General features: G+C 43.8%; 2 protein-coding genes across 5 annotated transcripts in view; one reads left to right on the top strand and one right to left on the bottom strand.

Moving 5' to 3' along the window:
* PDZD2 (PDZ domain containing 2) overlaps window positions 1-14,297 on the top strand; it is a 139,013-nt gene extending 124,716 nt beyond the window's left edge. For all 4 annotated transcript variants that reach the window (XM_032206417.1, XM_032206416.1, XM_032206415.1 and 1 more), the window contains 4 exons: window positions 3,006-3,107; window positions 6,255-6,525; window positions 8,501-8,635; window positions 9,992-14,297. In XM_032206417.1, coding sequence (XP_032062308.1) covers window positions 3,006-3,107; window positions 6,255-6,525; window positions 8,501-8,635; window positions 9,992-10,158 — 675 coding nt within the window. In that variant the 3' untranslated portion in view covers window positions 10,159-14,297. The remainder of the gene's footprint in view (window positions 1-3,005; window positions 3,108-6,254; window positions 6,526-8,500; window positions 8,636-9,991) is intronic.
* Window positions 14,298-19,821: 5,524 nt separating this feature from the next.
* PMAIP1 (phorbol-12-myristate-13-acetate-induced protein 1) lies at window positions 19,822-22,529 on the bottom strand. Its single transcript, XM_032205910.1, has 2 exons — window positions 22,458-22,529; window positions 19,822-22,273 (listed from the first exon to the last, which is right to left on the bottom strand). Exons 1-2 carry the CDS (start codon window positions 22,501-22,503, stop codon window positions 22,161-22,163), a joined length of 159 nt encoding a protein of 52 aa, XP_032061801.1. The 5' UTR covers window positions 22,504-22,529; the 3' UTR covers window positions 19,822-22,160.
* Window positions 22,530-23,088: the final 559 nt, after the last annotated feature.

Below are 23,088 nucleotides of genomic sequence, written 5' to 3'. Positions count from 1 at the left end.
TAATTTGTGTTAACTTGCCTCATAGATGTGATTTGCAGTTATTGTGCTGGCTTTTCTCAAAGCCCAGCAGATAGCTGTGATCACTGGAGGCTTTTGCGCATCCTCTATGTGTCTGAGTAAAGGAATAGGAATATGTTTGTTCCCAATATTACCTGTGCCTGCTGAGGACCAAATTTAAGAGCTGGGAAGGAAGGAAAGTCATCTTCTTAGGAACAGGAAGCCTGGGTTCAGACTGTTGTTGACTGTCCCCCCTGTTGACTGTTTAAGAATGTGGCTTCTTAAGCAAAAATGGTTGATTTAGTACTTAGTGGCCAAAGATGTGAGTGTTTGTTAACTGTAGCGCACTTTTTTAAAGGGGGCTAGCCTAGATACTTAACTATTATTTCTAGCCTAATGTGAAGCTGTTATCACTTGAGTAAGGAAGGTCTTGACTGCTACAGAGGACTGTGGACTAATGTCCTCATCCCAGACTGCTTCTCTCACCCCAAGTCCTGATGGATGAGTGGTGACATCAGTTTCTGACAGTGGCTCTGTGCTTTACAGGGATGCCTCTAATGCATAAAATTTTGTAGGACCATTATGTGTCAAAAACACACACGGTAAAGCCAGGAATTTGAGTGTTGCTTCACCGAAACACAATAATAAACTGTAGTTCCCTGTGCCTCCTGCAATGAAATTAAAAGGCAAATGCTGAGTTAAAATCTTGAGTTTAGTGGGCTGAATATGTCATTTAATGCTAAATAGATTAAGAGGTTTGTTTCTAATGATATGCCATTAATTTTAGTGTTGGCAGATTCTGGAAATGACTGATGTTGGATAGGAGCCCAGGAAAAAGATCAGAGACCTGCTTTCCACTCCTTGCTTCTGGTGCTCCACCCCACAGGCAGTCACTATCCCCTTGCTCCAACAGATGCTTGCTTATAATCCCCCTTACATTGCAGCATCTGTAACAGTGTCTGGCTTTGTCCTGATAACTGTTCAGAAGACAGCACCAGACTGCTGGATGGGACTGCTTCTCTCTCATTGCACAGCCTGTATTTTGGCAGCAGCTCATTGCTTCAGAGAAATCAGCTTCACACCTTCATTCTGATTTGGAGCCAAGCTTGGCCCTGGTGCAGACCAGGGACAATCCCTTTCCTGTGCTGTATGCTTCCATTTCCACAACATCACAGCTTAGTCCTGTTTGGATCACTAACGGACTCATCGCTTCCATTTCACAAGTGAAACAGTATTTCATAGAATATCCTGAGTTGGAAGGGACCCTTAAGGATCATCAAGTCCAACTCTTGACACCGCACAGGTCTACCCAAAAGTTCAGACCATGTGCCTAAGTTCACAGTCCAATCTTTTCTTAAATTCAGACAGGCTCGGTGCAGTGACCACTTCCCTGGGGAGCCTGTTCCAGTGTGCAACCACCCTCTCTGTGAAGAACCCCCTCCTGACGTCCAGCCTAAATTTCCCCTGCCTCAGCTTAACCCCGTTCCCGCGGGTCCTGTCACTGGTGTTAATGGAGAAAAGGTCTCCTGCCTCTTGACAACCCCTTGCGAGGAAGTTGTAGACTGTGATGAGGTCCCCCCTCAGCCTCCTCTTCTCCAGGCTGAACAGGCCCAGTGACCTCAGCCGTTCCTCGTACGTCTTCCCCTCAAGGCCTTTCACCATCTTTGTAGCCCTCCTCTGGACACTCTCCAACAGTTTCATGTCCTTTTTATACTGTGGTGCCCAGAACTGCACACAGTACTCGAGGTGAGGCCGTACCAGCGCAGAGTAGAGCGGGACAATCACCTCCCTTGACCTACTAGCGATGCCGTGCTTGATGCACCCCAGGATACGATTGGCCCTCCTGGCTGCCAGGGCACACTGCTGGCTCATATTCAACTTGCTGTCTATCACGACTCCCAGATCCCTCTCTTCTAGGCTGCTCTCCAGCATCTCATCGCCCAGTCTGTACATGCAGCCAGGGTTTCCCCGTCCCAGGTGCAGGACCCGGCACTTGCTCTTATTGAACTTCATGCGGTTGGTGATCGCCCAGCTCTCCAACCTGTCCAGATCCCTCTGCAAGGCCTTTACACCCTCATTTGAGTCCACAACTCCTCCAAGTTTGGTGTCATCAGCAAACTTGCTCAAAATACCCTCTATTCCTACATCCAGATCGTTTATAAAAATATTGAAAAGTACCGGCCCTAAAATGGAGCCTTGAGGGACCCCACTGGTGACCGCCCGCCAGCCTGACACAGCCCCATTTACCATAACCCTTTGGGCCCTGCCCGTTAGCCAATTGCTCACCCATCGTATGATGTTTTTATTTAGCTGTATGGTGGACATTTTGTCCAGTAGGATCCTATGGGAAACCGTGTCAAAAGCCTTGCTGAAGTCCAAAAAAATCACATCAGCTGGTTTCCCTTGGTCCACCATACGGGTGATCTTATCATAAAAGGAAATCAGGTTAGTTAGGCAGGCATTTCTTGCCGTCCCGTCTAACCTCCACAAGCTGCAATTAGTAATCATCGCCCCTTGCAACATTGGCAACGCTCTGAGAAAAGGTTGATGCCACTGCCCTCCATTATAACTGCCTTTCAACTCCTTTCAAAGGAGAAATTGGATAACAAATGTTAGTAATTTCCTGGAAAGTACAGTGCTTGGTCCAGAAATGTGCATTGGAACTATTCAGTTTTGACTGCAGAATGTCCAGCAAAGCAAAGTTGACTTCAGCCCATGTAAGTTAGGCTGCCCAAAGTATTATACTCTTCCACTGTCCTTATTTTGACTTTTCTTTCTAGCCTTTGACTGACTAAAGAAATCTTTGCGGTCACCTGAGTTCTGTATGGCTGCTGCTCTCTGAAGCAGGAAAAGAAATTCATATAACATCCCAGTTTTAATTCCTTGAGTTGCTTTTTTCACTTGCCATAATCAAGAGTACTGGGAATTTGTGATTTGTGCAGGAACTTGATCTTTGTTTTTGTTTTTCTCCTCATTCCTCTTCTGTTCCACCCCTGTTTTTCTGCTAGAGCAAAGAAGATGCATACTTTGTAGTCTTGCGCAAAGAAGAAGGAGCTGGCCTGGGATTTAGTGTTGCTGGAGGAATAGATCTGGAACAGAAATCGGTCACAGTAAGTGATGACTGCAAGTCATCTTTTCTCAAAGCTCACTTTAAAGCATGCTGGTGATTAGATCAAGTGCTCGTTTATCAAGACTCACCGCAAGTCATTCCTAGTCATAAAAACAGTGTCTCTTGGAGGCGGCTGCATGCCATCTGCTACTGAAATCAGAGGGTGTCTGGGTAGTGTAATTTTTATTATTGGAGATGGATGCCAATTATGTTTTCAGTCTTTAAAAGTGTAACTAGTCTGTTATTGGATGGGAATAGCTAGGTCAAAATCTTATGCATATAAATAAAAATCTTCATGCAGTTGCAGTGCATACAGCCTTTCAGGGGAAATATTAATTTCAAGCCCTTGAAAGTGAATTCCATGCAGCAAAACTTTTGAAGGTTTTTGCAGATCTTGAGAGTGACTATTTTAGACCTCAGCAGGCATTCTGGATTTAGCTTCACAGATTTATTCTGTGATTATTAAAAACTGTTGGATGTCAGTAAATGAGATTTTTGTTTGTGGATTTATTTTTTTTTAACATCTTATACAGCACTCTGAACCAAGAATACTGAATGGCGTTAAGCAACGTTGGAGTGTAAAAAGTGATAAAAAGCAGGTGAAACACTGCTCAAAAAGAGATCAATGAGACAGAAAAATCCCAGATGACTGGTGTCCTCTGGGACAATTTCTTTGCACAAGATATGCTTTTAAATTCTGCCCTGAAAGAGAGAGATCCATTAAGTGCTGAGATTAGAAGAAGGATATGTCCTCAGTCTTCAGAGACTGCAGCAACCCGTGCAGGAATGTTCTGGTATTTGTTCTTAGACAAGACCAGTATAAATAAATGTATTTTACATTAAGTGGTCATTGAGTTAGAACACAGTCACAGTCTAAAGACTAGACTCTTTTGCTACCAAGGTTGAATTCCCTGTCTCTGGTCCAAACTTTTTCTTCTGTGATGACAGATTCGGCAGTTGTGAGCAAGGGATAAGCTCAAGAGCATCCCACCCAGGAGAGCTCCTCACCTAAAGACTTGGATGCTACCTAAAAATACAGTCTTGAGCTCTCTCAGATTGAGTAGCTGATGAAGTCTTTCTCCTGAATGTTACTACGCATGAGAACAAAAGAACATCAAGAGCTACCACTCTTGGTTCAGCATGAATAAAGCATGATTTCTGGGTGGGTCTCTTGGGGAACCTTGTAATGTCCTTAACCTCCTGGGATTGCAGCTGGATTTAGGTTTGGCATTGGGTGCTGTTCTGCCTTCACTTGGGTGCAGGAATAGAAATGCCTAGAGAGATTCGAAGTAGCTGAGGAGTTTGGGCACATGAGGGAAGGCAGAAGTTGTTTTGAATGTCACCTGTATATTCCACTTACCTCTTGTGTTTGGATAGCTACGTCTGTCATTTGTTATTGAAGCTGTCATTCCAGCTCTGAATGCCTGCTTAGACTGGCTGGAAATTTTTTCTTAGACTTGGAGGATTGTGGCAGGTGCCTCTCAGCCCAGCCCGGCAATGAGAGGGAATAGAAGCCAAAAAGCTTCTGACTCCCTGCTGTTGGTCTGGGTATACAGGAGAAGTTCCTAGAGAAAATGTCATGCAGAATGGTGTCCACAGATGTGCTGCTTTGAACCTTTGGTCCAGTGGACCTCGAACTGTGTGCATGGGAAGTGGTATTCCAACTGCTAAAATTACAGTGCCTGGTGGGCAAGTCTTTAAATATCAGGCCTTGACCCATTTAGTCAGTCCCGTTCTGTAAATGGCAGACAAACAAATCTCAGCTGCACTCACAGGAGTTTATTTAAAGTTTAATCCACTCTGAATAGAGCATTTTGTTTACTCTAGGAAAGATGAATTTTCAGCCACTAAATCACCCTTTTGCATCTATTCACATATGGTATTTGATCAGACAAATAGAGATGAGCAATTAAACATTGTATAGCTGCAGCAAGTCAGAGCATTTATGTGCACAGATGCTGTGCACCACTTAAAAGGCTATTTGAAAACTGCACAGGATTCCAGTCAGTGGGAGTCTGGGGAGTCAGATTCACAGCACGATGTTATTGAGTTTGCTGTAGCATGCATATCAAGGTAAAGTGTATATCATTTGATGTTTTTTAATTGAAGACAAGCACAAACACAGGCTGGGTGCAGAATGGATTAGAAGCAGCTCTGAGGAGAAGGACCTGGGGACGTTGGTTTGATGAGAAGCTCAACACAAGCTGTCAGTGTGTGCTTGCAGCCCAGAAATCCAGCCATGTCCTGGGCTGCACCGAAAGCAGCATGGGCAGCAGGATGAGGGAGGGAGTTGTCCCACTCTGCTCTACTCTTGTGAGACCCCACCTGGAGTCCTGCACCCAGCTCTGGGGCTCCCAGAACAAGAAGGACATGAAGTGAGTTCAGACGAGGCCACATGGATGCTCAGAGGGCTGGAGCACCTCTGCTGTGGAGAGAGGCTGAGGGAGCCTGGAGAAGAGAAGGCTGTGGGGAGACCTTATAGCAGCCTTCCAGTACCTAAAGGGGGCCTGCAGGAAAGCTGGAGAGGGACTCTGTCGTGGAGTGAAGTCATAGGACAAGAAGTAATGGCTTTAAACTAAAATAGAGGAGATTTAGATTAGATGTTAGGAGGAAATTCTTCACTCAGAGGGTGGTGAGGCCCTGGCCCAGGCTGCCCAGAGGAGCTGTGGCTGCCCCATCCCTGGCAGTGCTCAAGGCCAGGCTGGATGGGGCTTTGAGCAACCTGGTCAGGTGGGTGGTATGTCCCTGCCCATGGCAGGGGGTTGGAGCTAGATGGTCTTTAAGGTCCCTCCCAATCCCACACATTCTGTGATTCTAAAACCTTTGAGGAATTCAGAAAAAAACATATAAGTGGTTTGTGATACTACATTCCCTAGCTGGTTTTGGTTGTCTTTGGCTGTTATTGCATGGTCAGTTCTAAGCATCTTTTCCTCTGCTTTTTCCTCGTAACTAACTGCAGTTTTTATCCAGTCACCTAGGCCTTAGTATTCGAGGCTGTTTGTTGAACCAACTGCTGTGTGCCTGATATCCAGACAGTGAGCAGTGATTGCAAACTTTGATAGTTTGGACTCGATGTTCGCCTTGGCATGTAGAGTGTTATGGGTACTCATGAGGTTGATACGTCCCTAAGTTCAAATCCTTCTTGTAGGTCCACAGAGTGTTTTCCAAAGGAGTGGCATCTCAGGAAGGGACTATTCATCGAGGAGATCTTGTTCTGTCCATCAACGGCAAGTCTCTTGCGAGCTCAGTCCATGGGGATGTCCTGAATGCTCTCCATCAGGCGAGACTACACAAATATGCGGTCATTGTTATCCAGAAGGAAAAAGACAAAGCAAACAATTCCTCCAGACTTGAGATATCAGCTACTGGCAGAAAATGTGTGGGGTCTGGAAAGAATGTTTCCATGGAAATAGGAACAGGTATGATCTTTGTCCAAGAACACTTGGAAGGATTCCCTTGCAGAGCAGACTGAAAGGGAAAATGTCCATGTGTTTTAGATTAAAAGCATCTGTGCCTTATGTGGTTGAAGGGAGCAAATTAAATTACCTTTAATTTTTATTTGTTCTCTTTGGAGCCCAAATGCAGTTTTCTTTTTCATTGCTGTTGTATTTTTGTTTTAAATATTATAACTAGGCAGAAAGTTAGAAGGACATCTAGGGCCTAATCCAATTTCTATTAAAGTTAGTGATGCCATATATTTTTCCAATCCATGATAAATTCCTTTAAAATAATAGTTTGTGCAAGAAAACAAACAACCAAAAAAAAAAAAAATCTCAAAACTAAAACCTGTAGTTTGTTATCCATAGAGACTGTCCTTGCTCTTTGTAATAGAAGATTTCATACTATTTCTACTAAAAACAGATGAACAAATGACTTTGGTATTACAGTAAAATGAGCTAAGTCAAATTCAAGGCAGCCATCCCATAGAAAACTAGGAATAAATGGGTTAAGTGGCTATCAGTGAAAATACAAGCTCCTATTTGAGAACAGGGCAACATTTTAATGCGCTTGAGAGATCCATTTGTAGCACCCCAAATTTTTGTAGAATTAAGGCACAAAACCCTTTAGTACCTGTCTGAACATATACATGTATATGTTTATACATGCTGCATCAGGAGCACAGGATTGACCTGTGATGGTTGTTTCCATCCTGAAGCAATGCCGTGTCCCTGGGATGGAGCAGGCAGTGGTCACAGCTGATTTTCAGAGACCTGGTGAAGCAGCTTCCCCTGCCTTTCTGGGCAGTACTGGGCACTCAGCTCAGAGCACCCTGAAAACAGGAAAAAAAAGCTGCTGCTCCTGTATTTTGAACCCATTGGCCATGGTCTTTATAGTTTTCTTTCTTTTTTTTTTTTTTTTTCCCCTTCCAGTGCTGTTTTTATTATCTTATGGTTTCACAGGATTTTATAGGACAGTTTTATAATACAGATAAAAGAAAGAGGAAGGCACTCTGTAAATGGATCAAGCTTTCAGTAATTGCTCCCATGGATGTAATATAAGTAATTCAGAATCCCTTTCTACCCTAATCAATGATACATCCTGCACATTGGCAATGTAGATTGTTGGCTGCAGACACTAGGTGGCAACATTGTCTCACAAATAATAGCGTTGGGTTATTAAGGACGCGTTTCCATCCTGTGAAGCAAAGCACATTTTCATATGTTTTAGATGACATTTGAGGTAATGATAACACTAATTTGTGATATTGCAGATTGCAGAATTTTTACATTCACATGAGGCAAAGAGGGTCCTGTTTCCCAAAACTATAGACTTATTTGCTCCTAAGCAAAATCGTAATTTATGTCAACTACATTATTATTGCATTTTAAAAACATCTGATAATTAGGAGTCAGCATAGGAATATTGGTAATTATAATTATTTCCAGACATATGAGACCAGAAACAATTATTCACACTAATGAGCGGTTACAGACTCTCCCTGAAGAGGATGGAACACATTTGTTTAATGTAATGTCTCACTTATTACTGTTATTTTAAAAGATGTAATCCATTGGATAATGAAGTAGAAACAAATAAAAGAAAACAAAACGTTCTCCACACTATTTTTAATATTTTTTTTTCAATTCTTTTTTTGACGTTTAGAGGCTTTACTAAGTTCAATTTTAATTTTGCCCACAAAAATTCAACGACAGGTTTTTGTTGAATATGCAAAGTGAAAATGTCTCTGTGCATAAATACATTTTGAACCATCAGCCCTTCACAGCTGCGATAATATGCATTCACTTCTGAGAAACTGGGTGACAACACATTCTAGTTTGTATATAAACTGAACTCTGATTTGCTTTGTCACTGCAGCAAAAACAAACCCAGCCAAACCCAAATTGTAATTTACTGTTAGCTGCATAACAAGATGCTGTGTGTATTCTGTCACAGATCCAAACCTGGACATGAATGATGTCATCTGTGTCGAATTACTGAAAACCTCTGCTGGCTTGGGATTCAGTCTTGATGGTGGAAAAGCTTCCATTGCTGGAGACAGGCCCTTGCTTGTAAAAAGAATATTTAAAGGTACTACAAATACAGTAGATATTATCCCAGTTTTCCTTGTGTGTATCATGTAGACATTTTAATTCTTGAATTCAGTTTTTTGAAATGAGGGTGTTTTTTTGTGTCCTCCATTTATTACCACTTACTAACCAAAGTGGTCATTAGAAAAAAACACTCCTGGGAATGGGTAGGGATTGCATCTGCTAGTAAATGTTTGTTCAGCAGTCTGATTTACTAAATATGATGCGTTTCCTTCCTAGGCTTGTCTGCTATTGTAGGCATTAAGTTATAGCAGCAATACAGTATGTAGCGGGTTTGAGAAATTCAAGTCTTATCTGATTCTCTTTTCTGAGAGAAACACAAAGGAGATAATCAGTGTGGTTTCAAAACACCATCCTGCATTATACCCATTTATTAATTTTATTTTTTCTGTCTTTTTTAATTTTCTTTGAAATCAGTATTAGCTACTTTTGAATGCTTTGTTTGTCAGCAGGTGGCTAAACTTAGAGAAATTGTGTATAGAAAGGAAGCCAAAGCCAAAACTATGCTGATTTTTATCTGGCTTAGTCTGGTATTCAGTTAAGTGAAAAATGTAGAACTTTCTAAAAGAAGCTGAGACTCTCAATGAAGCTGTGGGTGATCAGCATTTTTATGGGATTACTTTCCAGAGATATATTCCTTCTTTAAGGAAAAAAAAAAAAAAAAAAAAAAAAAGGTGTTTCCTGAATTGCTTATCAATTTCTCTGCATGTGTTTTTCTCCTGTTTCAAAATGATTCTTAGAGTGAATGGCATGCTTAATTTTTGAGATCATTAATTTATATCCTTAGATACAGTCTTTTTTCACCTCCTCTCCCCACGATGGCTGATTTTGCAAGTTAAATTATCATTACAGAAGACTTACTTTTATCAGCAGTGAAGGGTGTGCCTCACTGTAGGGGTTATTCCTGTGTCTGGTGTCTGTCCAAAGTTTGATTTGTCTGTCCGTGTTACCTAGATTTTATAATCTGCTGCATTATCTGCTTCTTAACATGTTAAAATTCCATTAGAGGAAATGCATCCATGCTGCATACCACCTGTATATTTCCTTTGTTGATCACATTTTCTTAGAGCTATAGAGTAAACAGAAAGCATCTTTCACACATCTGTGCTGCTTCCTTCAGAAACAGAGTTTTATTCTGAGAAAAAGGGTTTCTCTTGGTTAAAATAACATTTTCTCTGAGAGGCAGCATGGGGTTAGATTTCCAGAGCTGAGCTGAACACAAGTGGCTTGTATTGAAATTACCACTGCTAGAAGAATGGTTTATTTGCTATTCATCACAATGGAAAGCGATTTTTTCTTTTTCTTCTCACTCACTTTTTCCTCTTCTTGCTCCTAGGTGGTGCTGCAGAGCAAGCTGGAAACATAGAATCTGGAGATGAAATTCTTGCCGTTAGTGGAAAATCATTACTTGGCCTCATGCATTACGATGCCTGGAACATTATTAAATCTGTGCCAGAGGGCCCTGTTCAATTACTAATCAGAAAACCCAGGACGTCGGTATGATGGGAGCGCTACATCTCTTCACACTTTCTAAGACAAAACATTCAAAACTGGCTAGAAGCTGTCCTTGTTTCTAATGCCACACAGAAGTGTCTTAATGCTTTACAGAGAGGTGCTAAGAGCCTTGGAGAACCTCTGAGCAAATGAGTGTGATGAATGTCATAAAATCTCACCTAGTTACTGAGGATGAAGGAAGCCAAATGCTAGAGACATTTTTGTATTATGTGGCAGTTTTAATGGATCTTCAAGACCTTTACTGGGTTTGGTTTAAAGTATTTTGACTGAGATAAATAACACTGTGCCTGTCCCTGATATTTTTAGTACCTGCAGGGCATCAGGAGTACAACTTGTCAGTTGCCATCCTGTTGACAAGGGTGGGTATTTAGACTGTACTGTATCACTTAGCTATAACTTGACTTTAGGACTCTTACTTTGGGTCTGGTCCTTATTTGTTATAATAAGAGAATGTCTGGAACAATCTCACTCTATTCTTCTAAGTGCAGTTTTGCTAAAAATGCATGACAAAAGAGAAGTATAATTTTGCACAACTTTTATGCCTAAAACATGAGCATTTTATTGCAAAGGTGAAAAATCCTCTTAAAACTGATGAACTAACTCAGCGTCCACCACAATTGAATCTGCTCTTAGTGGCAACTGGTATCTGAAAGCACTTGGCAATAATACAGTTGAAATTTGTGAGCCAGAAAATCAAGTCCAAATACTAGGTGATTGTTCACCAAGGTGTAGACTGAGTTGTTAGTTGTGGGGAGCGATAAAACTCGGGGTCTGAATTTTCAAATTTAGGCTTCTAACATTAGACACCTTTAAATATATATTTATATTTAAATATATATATTTGTGTGTATATTTATATATACATATATATTTAAAAGAGGAGCAATTTCAAGTGCTGAGCACTTGCAGATCCCACAGACTTCAGCGATCGCTAAGTGTGTCTGAAAGCCGGGCTGCTTTTATTTGGCTGCAAGAGGTTGACAGTTGCCCAACTTGAAATACTCAAGCTGGAAAGTGGTGGTCTAAGGATGTGGTTTTTAACAGATAAAATCTGAATTGGCCATATTGGTGGTGGCTTTTAGTTGTTCTTTTTTTAAATTTTTTTTTCCTTTCCTGTCCAGTATTTATTTTGGCTTGTGTGGGAGTGGGTGAGTATGTGTGCACAAGGTGTAAGTCTGCCCGGCTGTGTCAGGAACGGGCTGATGCTGAAGGTTTTGGATGGTGAAACTGAAAACTCTTTGTGTAGGTGGGAGAAGCCATGGTGTAGATAGAACAAAACTGTAAGAGTTGCAGTGCTGCAGGCATTTAGTTCGGATTTTCTCATCTCTACCCCTGGTAGAGGTATCAGCAGTGGGCCATGCTGCCCAGTGTTATTTATAGTCTGCTCTATAGGGAGGAGAATGTATGGGTACGAACGATTAGACTCTGCTATTTCTCTTCCTATATCTGGGATGGCTAAACAACATAAAAGAGATACAGGAGGAAATGGGCCAGCATCCTTATCAGCTGAGAACAAGTTGTTTGTTCCAGAGTGCTCAGGTTGTTTGTCACATTAGGCTGGAGACCCACTCACAGCCAGCATGCCCGGGGTGAAGAGCTCTCAGCCTGGAGCTGGTCCAAATCTGAAGTTTATAGTAAGGCAAGACACCGCGAAGCTGTTACAAAAAGTTCTGGGCTTGTCACTTGGCCCTATCCCAAGATCATGCTATCGTTCAGTTTTCTTATCTTTTTTCAACAGTGCTTAGAGCAATTGCTTCCGGGGTGGTGGGCTCTTGGTTTGGTTCATTTTGGTGACAGCTTCATTAGTCTGCAGCTCGTGATACGCAGGAAAAAAATGGGTTCTGTGAGGCAACCAGAGACCAAGCGAGCAGAAAAGCTGTGCAATGTTTGCCTACAAATAAATAGAGTTAATTCTTTTTCAGTGACATGCACTCGCACGAGAATCCAGGGAGAGATGCAACTTTTTGGTTAAAAAAAAAAGGCAATACTGTACATAATCCTACAGCCGCTTTGCCTGCAGGATATGTGTTTAAGCTAATTCAGGTTCAGTGCTGTGAAATAGCTGTGGAATTGGGTCCCCTGTGACCCCAAAGCTCAGCCCCTCCATCGGGACCAGTTCTCACCTTTGGTCACCTCAATGGTGGGGAGGTTTCGGGAAGATGCAGCACGATGGGTCACAGGACCTTATGGGGATAAAAAAAGTTAGCTTTGCTTGTTTGCTGAAAAACAGCAGACATTTGGCAATGAAATGGCTAGGCCTTGTTCAAGAGTGACCAAAATCTGATTGTAATAGCGTGTATAATAGATACATAAAATGCATGTGGAATTTAATGCAGTGTAGTAAATGCATACCCGTATATGTATAATACGTACAAGTGCAGTACTGACTTTTTGCTACTTTAATGTGGTAAATCACAAATGTTTTAGGAAATGACAGGTTTTTTGTTTTGTTTTGTTTTGTTTTTGTTTTTCAGTACACAGTTGAAAATCTTTGAGGTTCCAATGCCGGGAGGACATATAGCTCCCTCCTTAACCGGTGTGAGCTCAAAGATCAAGTCCTCATTTTGTAAATCAAACTTAATTTGAGGTGTCTTAAAATGATAGGTGGTGAGTATTTTCAGACACTTATTTGCAGAAACTGTTCATTGTGAGTGATATAGAAGGCTTTTATTTTTCAGTACTTGAATACTGTTCAGTATTTTATTTTACATGCACGTAGATATGTGTTGGATAAGTAACAGCAAAGAGAGCCAGGGAGTTCTGTGTGTTTCAGTAGTGGCGATAATGTAAAAGGTAGGTTTAATGTTTTAAGTCTAATACTTAATATGGATAGAATGATATGCTTCTCTACTACCTTTACAGCAAGAAAAAGAATAGTATTTAACTCTGATCGTTCCTGTTCTGGAAAATACTATTTTATTTTATTTTTGGTGAAGGAACAGGAAGCATCTTTACAGATGCTGCCAGTGTTGATCTGATTACAGTAGCAATTCCTGATGTCTCTATTGTGGTGACACTCACAAAAAAGCCCCAGGATGTATGTAATGGGGGTCCACTTTATTACAAAAAGGATAGATAGAGCGAACAGATGTAGTGAACCTTCTTTTAGACACCTAGCAAAGTAACTGTTACTTTTCTGAGAGCCTGGTTACATCAAAATGACAAAGGAAGTTGCATTAGTTCATCAATATTCAGTAAGTTCACAAGCATTTTTGGCCTTGCTGTTTGCATGCCAGTCCCCACCGTAATTTTTTGACAAGGAGGAGTGTTGGCAGGAGGAGAGCGGTGACTCTCCAAAGACTCATAGCTGCAACTTGACAGACCAAAAATCAGGATGAAAATATGCACTTGGTCCAAAACTCTTCATCAGGGGCCTGTAGGCATGCTAGACAAGGTGAATTTGTTCCTAGATAGAGCGGGTTGGGTCTGATCTGGCTTTGCTACTTCCTAGGCTTGGGGCACATCCTGGGTATGAGAGTAGGCTCCGGTGAGATTCTACAATTGAATATTCTGCAGCCTTTTGTGCCTGGAAGCTCTTCCCAGCCTCTTTGGGGACTGCATCTGTGTCCAGAAATAAAAATTTTAATTTTTATTTTTTTTTAAATGTGAGATTAGGCCTAAATTAGTGAGGGAGCAATATCTGATCGTTTTCTTGCTAAAAAATAATAATAATAATAATGAGGGCAGATAAGTATTAAGAAACCGCTGATTGACTCATTTTCTAATAACCTTCACTTAAAATTAACCCTAGTTAATATTCTGCAGTGGTTCTTTTCAAAATCTGAAGGGACCATTCCCAGGTGGGAATGTTTCTATGTTTAGGGTATGTAAATGTACACGTGCAAATATTTGATGAGTAGACTAGATTTTGTGAGAAATGGGGATCCCACTATAGGTAGATTTTGTGTATTAGCCTGATACACTTCTTGTATGATATTGTATATTTACACTTTTATTTATATAAATAAAACTTCTTCTAATGAAAACTGTTTAAAATGCCTTGTATATTATAAACAGTGAGTGCAATAACATGAAATAGATTGTACATTTTCCAATTTGCTGTCTCTTGTTATGTAAATCTGTATCGCCATAAACTGTTTTGTTTGGGTTTTTTAGTGATTTTGAAAATAAATGGTATCCTTAGTACTCCTCCAGGTATTTATTTCTGTTACACCAAAGTCTGGCTGGCCCATGGCTGTAGGTGGCATCGCAGAGATGAGGCTGTCCTGGAGAGCATGAAGACCGAAACATTTGTGCTGTCAAGACGGGCATCTAAACCAGAAGTAAAGTACTGCCCCATAAGAACTGTTGTTCAGTGTAAACAGGGTTAAGGCATTTAGGAAGTGTTAAAATGTGTTGTCTAGGACCTGCTATGGAAGATGTGCTTTTTTTTTGCTTTTTTTTTTTTTTTTTTTTTTTTTCCCTGCCTCTTAGCAAGGAAAATGCAGATGGCAAAGGCCTAATGCAGTTTTCCTTAGGAACAAGCCTCTCACCGTTCTGCCAAGCAACTGGGCTATAGGGGATGGGCTGTATGTGCAGGGAATTTTGTATATACAGCTAGTCCTGGCCTGGTATTTTTTGTTGTTTCCAACCTTCTCGGGGGGTAAGCTCCTCTCCAAAACCCCAGTATGGTCATAACCCCCGAATTGGGAACATTAGCATCCACCTCTCTACAGACACAGCCATCTTCATTACCAGTGCAGTGTGGCTCGAACCAAGCCTACCTCCCAGAAGGATGAGTTGGCCTGGAAAGCACAGTCCAGATGTCCTCCTCGGGAGCTGCTTCGACACGGGGAATGCCAGAGGCGCCCCAAACCAGTGCTGCCTGTAGGTGCCCGGACATGTCAGCTAGTCGCTGCGAGGTAGGCTGAGCCGGGGGAAGGAAATGGTGGGTTAGGCATTTATGTCATCCTCCCAGGGCCTCCTGAGTTGCTGTGTGTTGCTCCGTGTTTTGAGCGCTGGGTTGGGTGCTCGCAGCAGCTGCACGGCTGGAAACTCCCGGCTGGCTCGCCCCCCAGCCCTACCCTCTCGCTCGCGTGCCTCTGCTCGGTGCTCGCCCACCTCCCTCCTGCCGAGCCTTGGTAGCCTCACACCAGTTCCTCCAGTGCTGCCAGAAAGGGCTGATGGGCCTTTCTGAGAGGGGAGGAAGGCAATTGCTTCCCCCGCTCCAAAGGCATCGCCCTCGTCTTCAGGCTCGTACCCACAGAATGCCGTGTTTACCCACAGGCTGCTGCGTTTACTTTTGGTTTCCTTTCCGTGTGCTGCACTAGAAGTGTGTGAGTGAACAAGAGTCACATGCGGAGGGAAAAGCCCCAGCTCTTGTGCTGAATCACTCCAGAAAATAGTTGGTGCCTTGGCTTCCTTGCTGCCCTGAGCCCCTTTACTAAACAGAAAGGCAGCCCTCCTGTCCGTCCTTCTCCTATGTCTTCCAAACGAGGCTGGGGTCAAGCCTCAGAGCAGCCTGGCTCTGGTAGGATGAGTCTTGAAAGCCCTTAATTAAAATCTTAATTGCCCCAGACAGTGGCTCATTACAGAGGAATACAGTAGAGATTAGACACAATAGACTTAATCCATAAATGGGTTAGCACTTTGGACATCATTTATGCCCTAAGCTATGTACAATGATAGAAAGTTAGGTTTTGGTTTTATCCACTCCAAGTATGTTTCAGAGACTTTTTTTTTGTTTGTTTGTTTGTTTTCTCTGAAAGCCTTGGGGTGTTGGTACACAGGGAAATTGGCACAAAAAGGAGGAGGACTTTACAGTTTGGGGCACAACTTTTTTTAATTCCCATATCACTAACATACGGGGCTGAGATCTAAATGAGGTAAGTAGAGGCATTGACTTATTTACACTCAAGTTTATCATCCTACCTGAGAAGTTCTGGCTTATTTACCATTTCTGATGTCTTTGCTGCTCTCCTGCTCTGTTAATATTGCTTACCCTGACTTAGGGTCCACCTGCCTCCGATGTGGTCATTTATGGACCCATCTAGATTTCTGGCATTCTGTCAAAATCCGTGAGGGGGAGGAAAACCACACAAGCTCTGTTGCCCATTGCCTAGGGACAGCCAGCCCTGCAGGTGGCATGTCCTGTCTGCACCACTAGCCCCTTGTCTTGCCCTGGGTTAGGAGGTTCAGAGCTTTGGTCCAGCCATTTTGGTGCTTTCTTTTTTTTTTTTCCTTTTTTTTTTCCTTCCCCCCCCCCCCCCCCCGCCCTTTTTTTTTTCCCATTTTTTGTTTCCTTTTTTTTTTTCTTTTTTCTTTTTTTCTTTTTTTTTTTTTTTTTTCTTTTCTTTCTATAGACTCTCGGGTCATGTAAGTGCTCTCACAGCACCCCCATCCTGTGTCCAGCAGCCCTGCCTCGATGGCAGGGCCAGTCCCTGCTGCTTCTGGTAAAGGAGGCTGGGTGGGATCTTCTAACCAAGGAGCACTGCTGAATGCAGAGGGCCATCACCTGCCCTGGCAAAAGGAGCTGTGGCCCATTTCAGACTTCTCCTTTACAGGGAAAGCCAGCCAAGGCTTTCTCTTTCCGTGCGGTCATGTGTTCCTCAAAGCACTTGACTCAGCTAAAAGATTTCACAAATTAATCACAATTACAACACTTTCTAAAGTGTTGTTTTTGTTTGTTTGTTTGTTTTTCCCGTTAAGAAGTGTAAAATCCTTCCTAACAAATGATCGTAAAAACAAACCTCTTGGTATAAATAACCATCTTCTTCCCAAACAAGGGGTTGTCCTTCTGTCCTGCATTGTGCAAAGCTGTGACTGGAACAATGTTTTCCATTAGTCAGGGTATTTTCTGAAATTAATCAGCAATAAACCTAGAACCTTCTTTCCTGTCGTCTCCTAGTTCCGTGTACAGTAGCCTTACCTCCCTGGGCAGCTGAATCAGGCCCGTATCTCTGCGCTGGGCAAACAAGCTCCATGAAGCTGGAGTTCCTGCAGTTTTTCCCTACCTGGTAAAACAATTTCCTCGATGTGCTGCCTGCCCTGCCACAGTGCAGGGCACAGCCTGGCTGCTGACAGTAAAAGTGACTGCCCTCGTTCCTTGGCCTGGCAGGAGGGACCTGGAGCGAACGTGGCCTTGTGCCTCCGTCACAGCTCGGTCACGTCCCTTTCAGGAGCAGGGAGGGGAAGGCGTAAGAGGAAACCCGCCTGTAAATCCCTGCATTACAGCGCTTGGAAAAGGTGGCTGCTGTCCTGGGTCAGATTCTGTGGCTCAGTGCTGAGGGGGGAGGCATGATAGTGGTACCTTGACTTGGGCAGAGCGTGCTAACACTGGAAAACACGGCACAAAAGCCCCATGATGAATGTGCTGTCCTGGAGCTGTGCCTTGTTCCAAGCGCCCTGGGGCAGCAGCAGCAGCAACTTGGAATGTGGGTCTGTGTCCAGCTGGGGGACATCTGCAGGGGGGTCCCCTTTGGCAATGCTGAAACCTCTGTAAGGTGAAGGGACAGAAAGGGTTGTAGTTGGTCACAGGGACTGTCTCGTGGGATGCTTGCTGCTGCAGACATCTGCCTCCGTGCTTTCGGAGGGCTCGTGGACTGGTGAGATTTGCATTGCAAAGGGACTGTGCGTGAGAAGGGAGGGCAGCCTTGGCACGGCCAGTTTCTTACCCCATCACCCAGGTGATACGGTGCAGTGCTTGAGCAAAGACCCTTGTTTACAGCCCTAACAGCTTTCAGGACTATTGCTCACTGACCGTCCCGCCATCAGGCAGTCACTTGCTTCATGGAAAACCCTGCCAGACTGAAAGCCAGCACATCACATCCCCATCCCTTCCTGTCTGGCCTCCAGCATCTCTACGGATGCACGTCATGCCCTCGCACTGTCTCGTGTCGATGGGAGGAAATTAAAACGAGCCCCTTCCAGGGCATGTGCTAAAAATACTTAGCAGCATGTGAGTTACTGCTTTCCAAATGACTTAGAAAAACATCCAGGGGCGGAGGGGTGTGTGTGTGTTGTCTGGTGTCTAGCAATTTGTTTAGGAAATGCCACTTGTGCATCCAGTCTTGGGTGTGGGAGAGTGAGCTGGCGGCTGCCACAGGGCTGCTTTGCACCCGGCTGAGCACAGCACGAACGTGACCCAGGGCTGAGCATGTTGGGCTGGCAGTCCTAGAAGGCGGGTTTAGTTTTCTAATTTTTTTATTTTTTTTATATCAGCTTGGGGTGAGTCAGGCAGGCTCCTTCAGATGGCTGTGCTGTGCCTCTGTTATGAGATTTTTGTTTTCATGCCCTGTAGGGAGGAGCAGGTCACTGCGTGTTGTGCCGTGCCGCCGGCATCGCACTCCAGTATGGACCCTGCGGGCACTGGGTGAGGGTGGCTTGGGGTGCTCTCACAAGGCTGGCGAGACTTGAGAGTGTGAGCTGCTCTGCTGGAGGCTAACTGGGATGGGACAGGGACTTGGTCCCCTCTGGTTTATTCATTTATTTATTTTGTCATTAGCCAGAAACCAGAGCCTTTGGCCACAGTGCTTTTAGCCCTCCTTGTGCTGGGGATGCTTGCCCAAGGAGTGGTGCTTCTCCCCTGCCCATAAAGCTGGGGAGAAGCAGCACAAGGAGCCAGGGTAAAGCCTGCTGACAAGCATAGCATCACAGTGAATGTCCTGGGCTCTTCTCCCCATAGCCATGTCCTTGGACCCCAGCTCTGTGCTTCCTCTGTGGAGGAAACTCTCTGCTATCCCTCGTGGTAAGCAGTACAATTTTCCTGCCCTTCCAGAATGCCAGCATTAAACTTTGGAGAAAGTCAAAATCTGATGTTGGCAAAACTCTGCATATCTTTCTGCCTGCATTCAAGGAGGAGAGGGAAAAAAAAAAAAAAAAAAAAAAAAAAAAAAAAAAGCTAAAATTTCTGTCCTTCATTGATCCCCAGGGTTCCTCTTCCTTCCTTAAAGCTGCAGTGCTTCTGGTAGAAGTACCTCTGACAGATGCCCTGCCACCACCAGGCTGTTCTGCAGGCAGAAGTCACTAGAAAATACTAGAACACCTGCCTTGGTGTCCCATTTTGAAGTTCAGGAAGAGGGTTAGTTCTTGTTCCTCTTATGGCCAGGGATGAAAGCCTGGTCTCCCATTATCAATCTGTTGGCACTTTGCTGTTGTCTCAGAGTGTGCCCTCTGACTTCCAGCTATTTGGAAGGGATTTGTGTAACATAACAACTAATTTGGAGCCCTCAAAAAAACAAAGTTACAACAATGACTCATTTTTCTTGCTAGCATTTCATATTTATTATCTCAACAAGAATTCAAGACATACATGCATAGGACATACAGTGAAATAACCAGCCCGTATCCAGAATGGGCCTTAAGAAAAACAAATTCATATTTTTAATCATACAATAGCAGATGGTTTGGCGAAGTAACAAAAGGAAACTTAGGGAAGACATCAACGAGTATTTGCTCATGTTCTAGCACTGATCACTTTAATTTCAGTCTTTTTCCTATGCTCAGTGTGGATGCTAGCACTCTTGACAAGTTTCAGAGAAACATAAAAACATTTCACAAAAAAATAAAAATAGTCCTTGCAGATCTAGACAGAAAAACACTACACTGGTACTTAAATTAGATGGCCCCAAGACAACGCATTTATGGGGATACTATACTTTTTTTTTTTTTTTTTTTTTTTTTTTTTTTTTTTTTTTTTTTTCTGGTAACATTTTTGTGTGCTACAGCCTAAATTATTGGCCAGGCTCTATGAGCCCTACACCTAGTTTTCTATCAAATTTCTAAGCAGCATACATTAAACAGAACGCTCTTACCCAAATACATTTCAGCTACTACTGTCAATGCTAATGCTGTATGTTTCTGGCGGCCCCAGACAGGCACAGTGCCCCTGTTGAATCTGCAGGGCTCCCTGGGCCAAGGGCTTGCAGCTGCACTATTTCCACCATGCTCAGGGCTGCCCCTGGTGAGCAGCTTTGCCTGGACACCGGTGTTTAACAAAAACTCTTTGCATTTACTTTTTAATACTGGGAAAACCGACTTATGTACATGTCAGCAAAACATGCTACTTTGCAATACTAAGGTGAATAACAGCTATGTGTGAAACATTACATTCTCACTGGAAAGGTGTTGGCTGGCTTAGAGAAGAAACTGTACCTCTGGCTCAAGCCAACAGCAAAGCTCCCACTAACACTGCTGATACTGGGTGAAGTTCTCCGAGCAGAAGGCAGTCAGCCCCCTTCTGCTCAGCGAAATCACTGTCAACGAGTAACAGCCACACACTGTCAGTTGTGACAACAAGCAAAGCTATGTAAGCTATGCAACGACAATTTTCTAAAGGCAGGTTCAGAAGAGCTAGCTGAAAAACGTATTATAAATACTAGAAAGGTGTCACTACAAGGCAGGAAGAACTGTAATTTGAGCCAGAATTCAGGAGGTGCAGCTACGCACCCTTACACAGTGCAAACGTACACACCAAAGCAGAGGTTAGTAAGAGAAGCGAGAGTATGACTTCATGTTTCTTTTCACGCTGCATCTCCGGAAGGAGATGGTTATTTTGCATACTTCTGAACACTGACTGAAGAGGTAGTAACAAAACGTGACCGGCTACAAACATTTTCTTGCTAGAAAGAATACTGTTTGGGGTCACGTCTGACAAGAACAGGCAAGCAGGGTTAGTACTTGCCTCGAGAGCGAGCTGAGCTGCGTGCTTAGTCCAGCTATTTCAAAGCCAGCTGAGGGGAACCCCTCCGTGAGATAAGCGTAATGCATCACCATTCACCAGGTGTGCTACAGCAGCTTCATCGTTCTGGAACTTAGATGAGGATATCATGAAATGAAATGGAAGTGAAGTACAGGGGAAGAACCTCTGCTTGTAATTATCACTGAACGTATAAAAACCCAAGGATACTTTCCTGTACTTACTGTAACATTCAATTCTATTATTTTTTCAAAGAGACATAGCTGCCTTTTTCGAAAAAATAATGTACTCAAGAAAACTCAGATTCAGCTTTAAGATCTACTTTTTTTTTTTTTCTTTTTCTAAGAGTTACATTGTTACTTATAAAAATACAGAATGGTATCGTATTGTTGTCAAGAAATTCTTTATAATGTTGAAAGAATTCCTTCCCCTAAACTCAAATACCTCAATATCTGTATTTGTATAATATAGATTCATACATCATATTTAACGATATACTAAAGTATGTTCCCTTCTGCAATGCATGCGGTATTTCTTTTACTATCAGACATCTTTTACTATCAGACAACATTATGCTTTTTTCTAGTTAATATAATTATATTTTTTGTCATGATTTGAACACTTTTCCATACTGCTTTTTGAGAATAAAAAAGTAGCATTCAACTGATAGTTCTGTGAAATACTCCATTAGTGCAAGCAGGGTTACACATATTTGCATAAATATATTATATATATATAAATATAAATACGTACATACATATATAATATAGACTAGAATTACACAACATCATGTTAATTCACAGAATTGTAGTTTTTAGTCTGTGAAACAACTTTTTAAGAGCAACTAACCTTTCAATAAAGATAGTGGTTTAATTAACGACATCCCCATCACCACACAAATCCCCTGTCCAGCAGAATCCGAGCTTTAGGAAACGAGAACAGTCAGAACCTGAACGCTGCCTTTCACCTTGTGACAGCCGGTCCTGCGTTCCAAGATGCTGACTTTTCTTTAATTATTATTACGGTTTTGGCTTGTTCCCGAAGGTGAGACATAGCTGCGGGCACTGAAGGATGCCGCGGCAGGTTGTGCCCGGCTGCATCCTGCCCCGCGGCCCCTCGGCCCTAGGGGCTCTTCCCAGCGCTACCTTCCTTCCAGGCTGGCATCGATGGGCCGATGATGCTGTAACACTATCCAAAGAAATCATGTTGCGACAGCCATCCCCTGGTGTCTCCGGGTACCAAAAGGCGATGCAAAGAGCTTTCTCCATCTCCCAGTATAAGCGAAGTCTCTCGTTCCAGATCTGCAAAGCCAATGTCTTCCCTCTCTTCCTGTGCCCCACCGAGGATGGGGGGCTCACGTTTTGGGGCAGAACAGCTTTGCGATGAGGTTCAGGATCCGCTGTCGCAGGTCCGCCTTGTCGCCGATCCTGCGCAGCTCCAGCGCGCACTCCGCCACCGCCTGCCGCTCTGCAAAGCACAGGCACAGCGCTCACACCCGCACCGCTACCGGCCGCAAATCAGAGAGAAAAAAATAAAAAATCGCTTTTTTTTCCCCTTATATTAACCCCGCAAAAAATGTGACACCCGGATTTGTCCCCTCACCTTTCCCCCATCATCCTACCCTCGCCCCAGTGCTCCCTTCTCCCCGTACCTGCGGCGGGTTGTGCAGATTTGCGCAGGGTCCTGCACGGCATCATCGCGGCAAAACGGCTCGGAACGGGTCAGCACGTCTTGTTAAGGCTTGTCACGGGTCGGCGACGGCGGGCAAATGACGGCGGTCGGGGCGGAGCGCGGCTCTAATAGCGGCGGGGCGGAGGGGCTTTCCCCGGGCTGTGACGTTCGGAAAGTACGCGGGGATCCCGCCCTCCCCCCCAAAAAAAATGGGAGGGCGGCGACGTGCCCCAGCGCGCCCGGGGCGGCGGGGACAGCGCCGCCGGTGCCGAAATGAGCGGAGATGGGCGGCGTGCTGGGGCAGGACGAGGAGTGGGGCAGGAGAGGGGGAGAGGGGATCGGGGAATGGGGTGGGCTCGGGGAGGTGGAGGTGGAGGGGATGGGGTTGCACCGTGTGGGTAAGGGGCAGGTGGAGGGGGTTGTGCTTGGGCTAAGCAAGGAGAGGTGGGGTGGGCTTGGTAAGGTGTGGAGGATGCGCTCCTGGAAGGCAAGGAGTGCGCAAGAAGGGGTGGAGGAGCAGCATGTGCTTGTGGTGGGCAGTGGGGTGAGCTTGGTAAGATGAGGGGGATGAGTGGTGCCTGGACCAGCAGAAGTGAAGGAGAGGGAGCACA

The sequence above is a fragment of the Aythya fuligula genome, chromosome Z, assembly GCF_009819795.1.
Source record: "Aythya fuligula isolate bAytFul2 chromosome Z, bAytFul2.pri, whole genome shotgun sequence".
NCBI classification, from domain to species: Eukaryota; Metazoa; Chordata; class Aves; order Anseriformes; family Anatidae; genus Aythya; species Aythya fuligula.
Note: the sequence above shows the minus strand (reverse complement) of the source record. Positions and strands in the feature narration are given on the sequence as shown.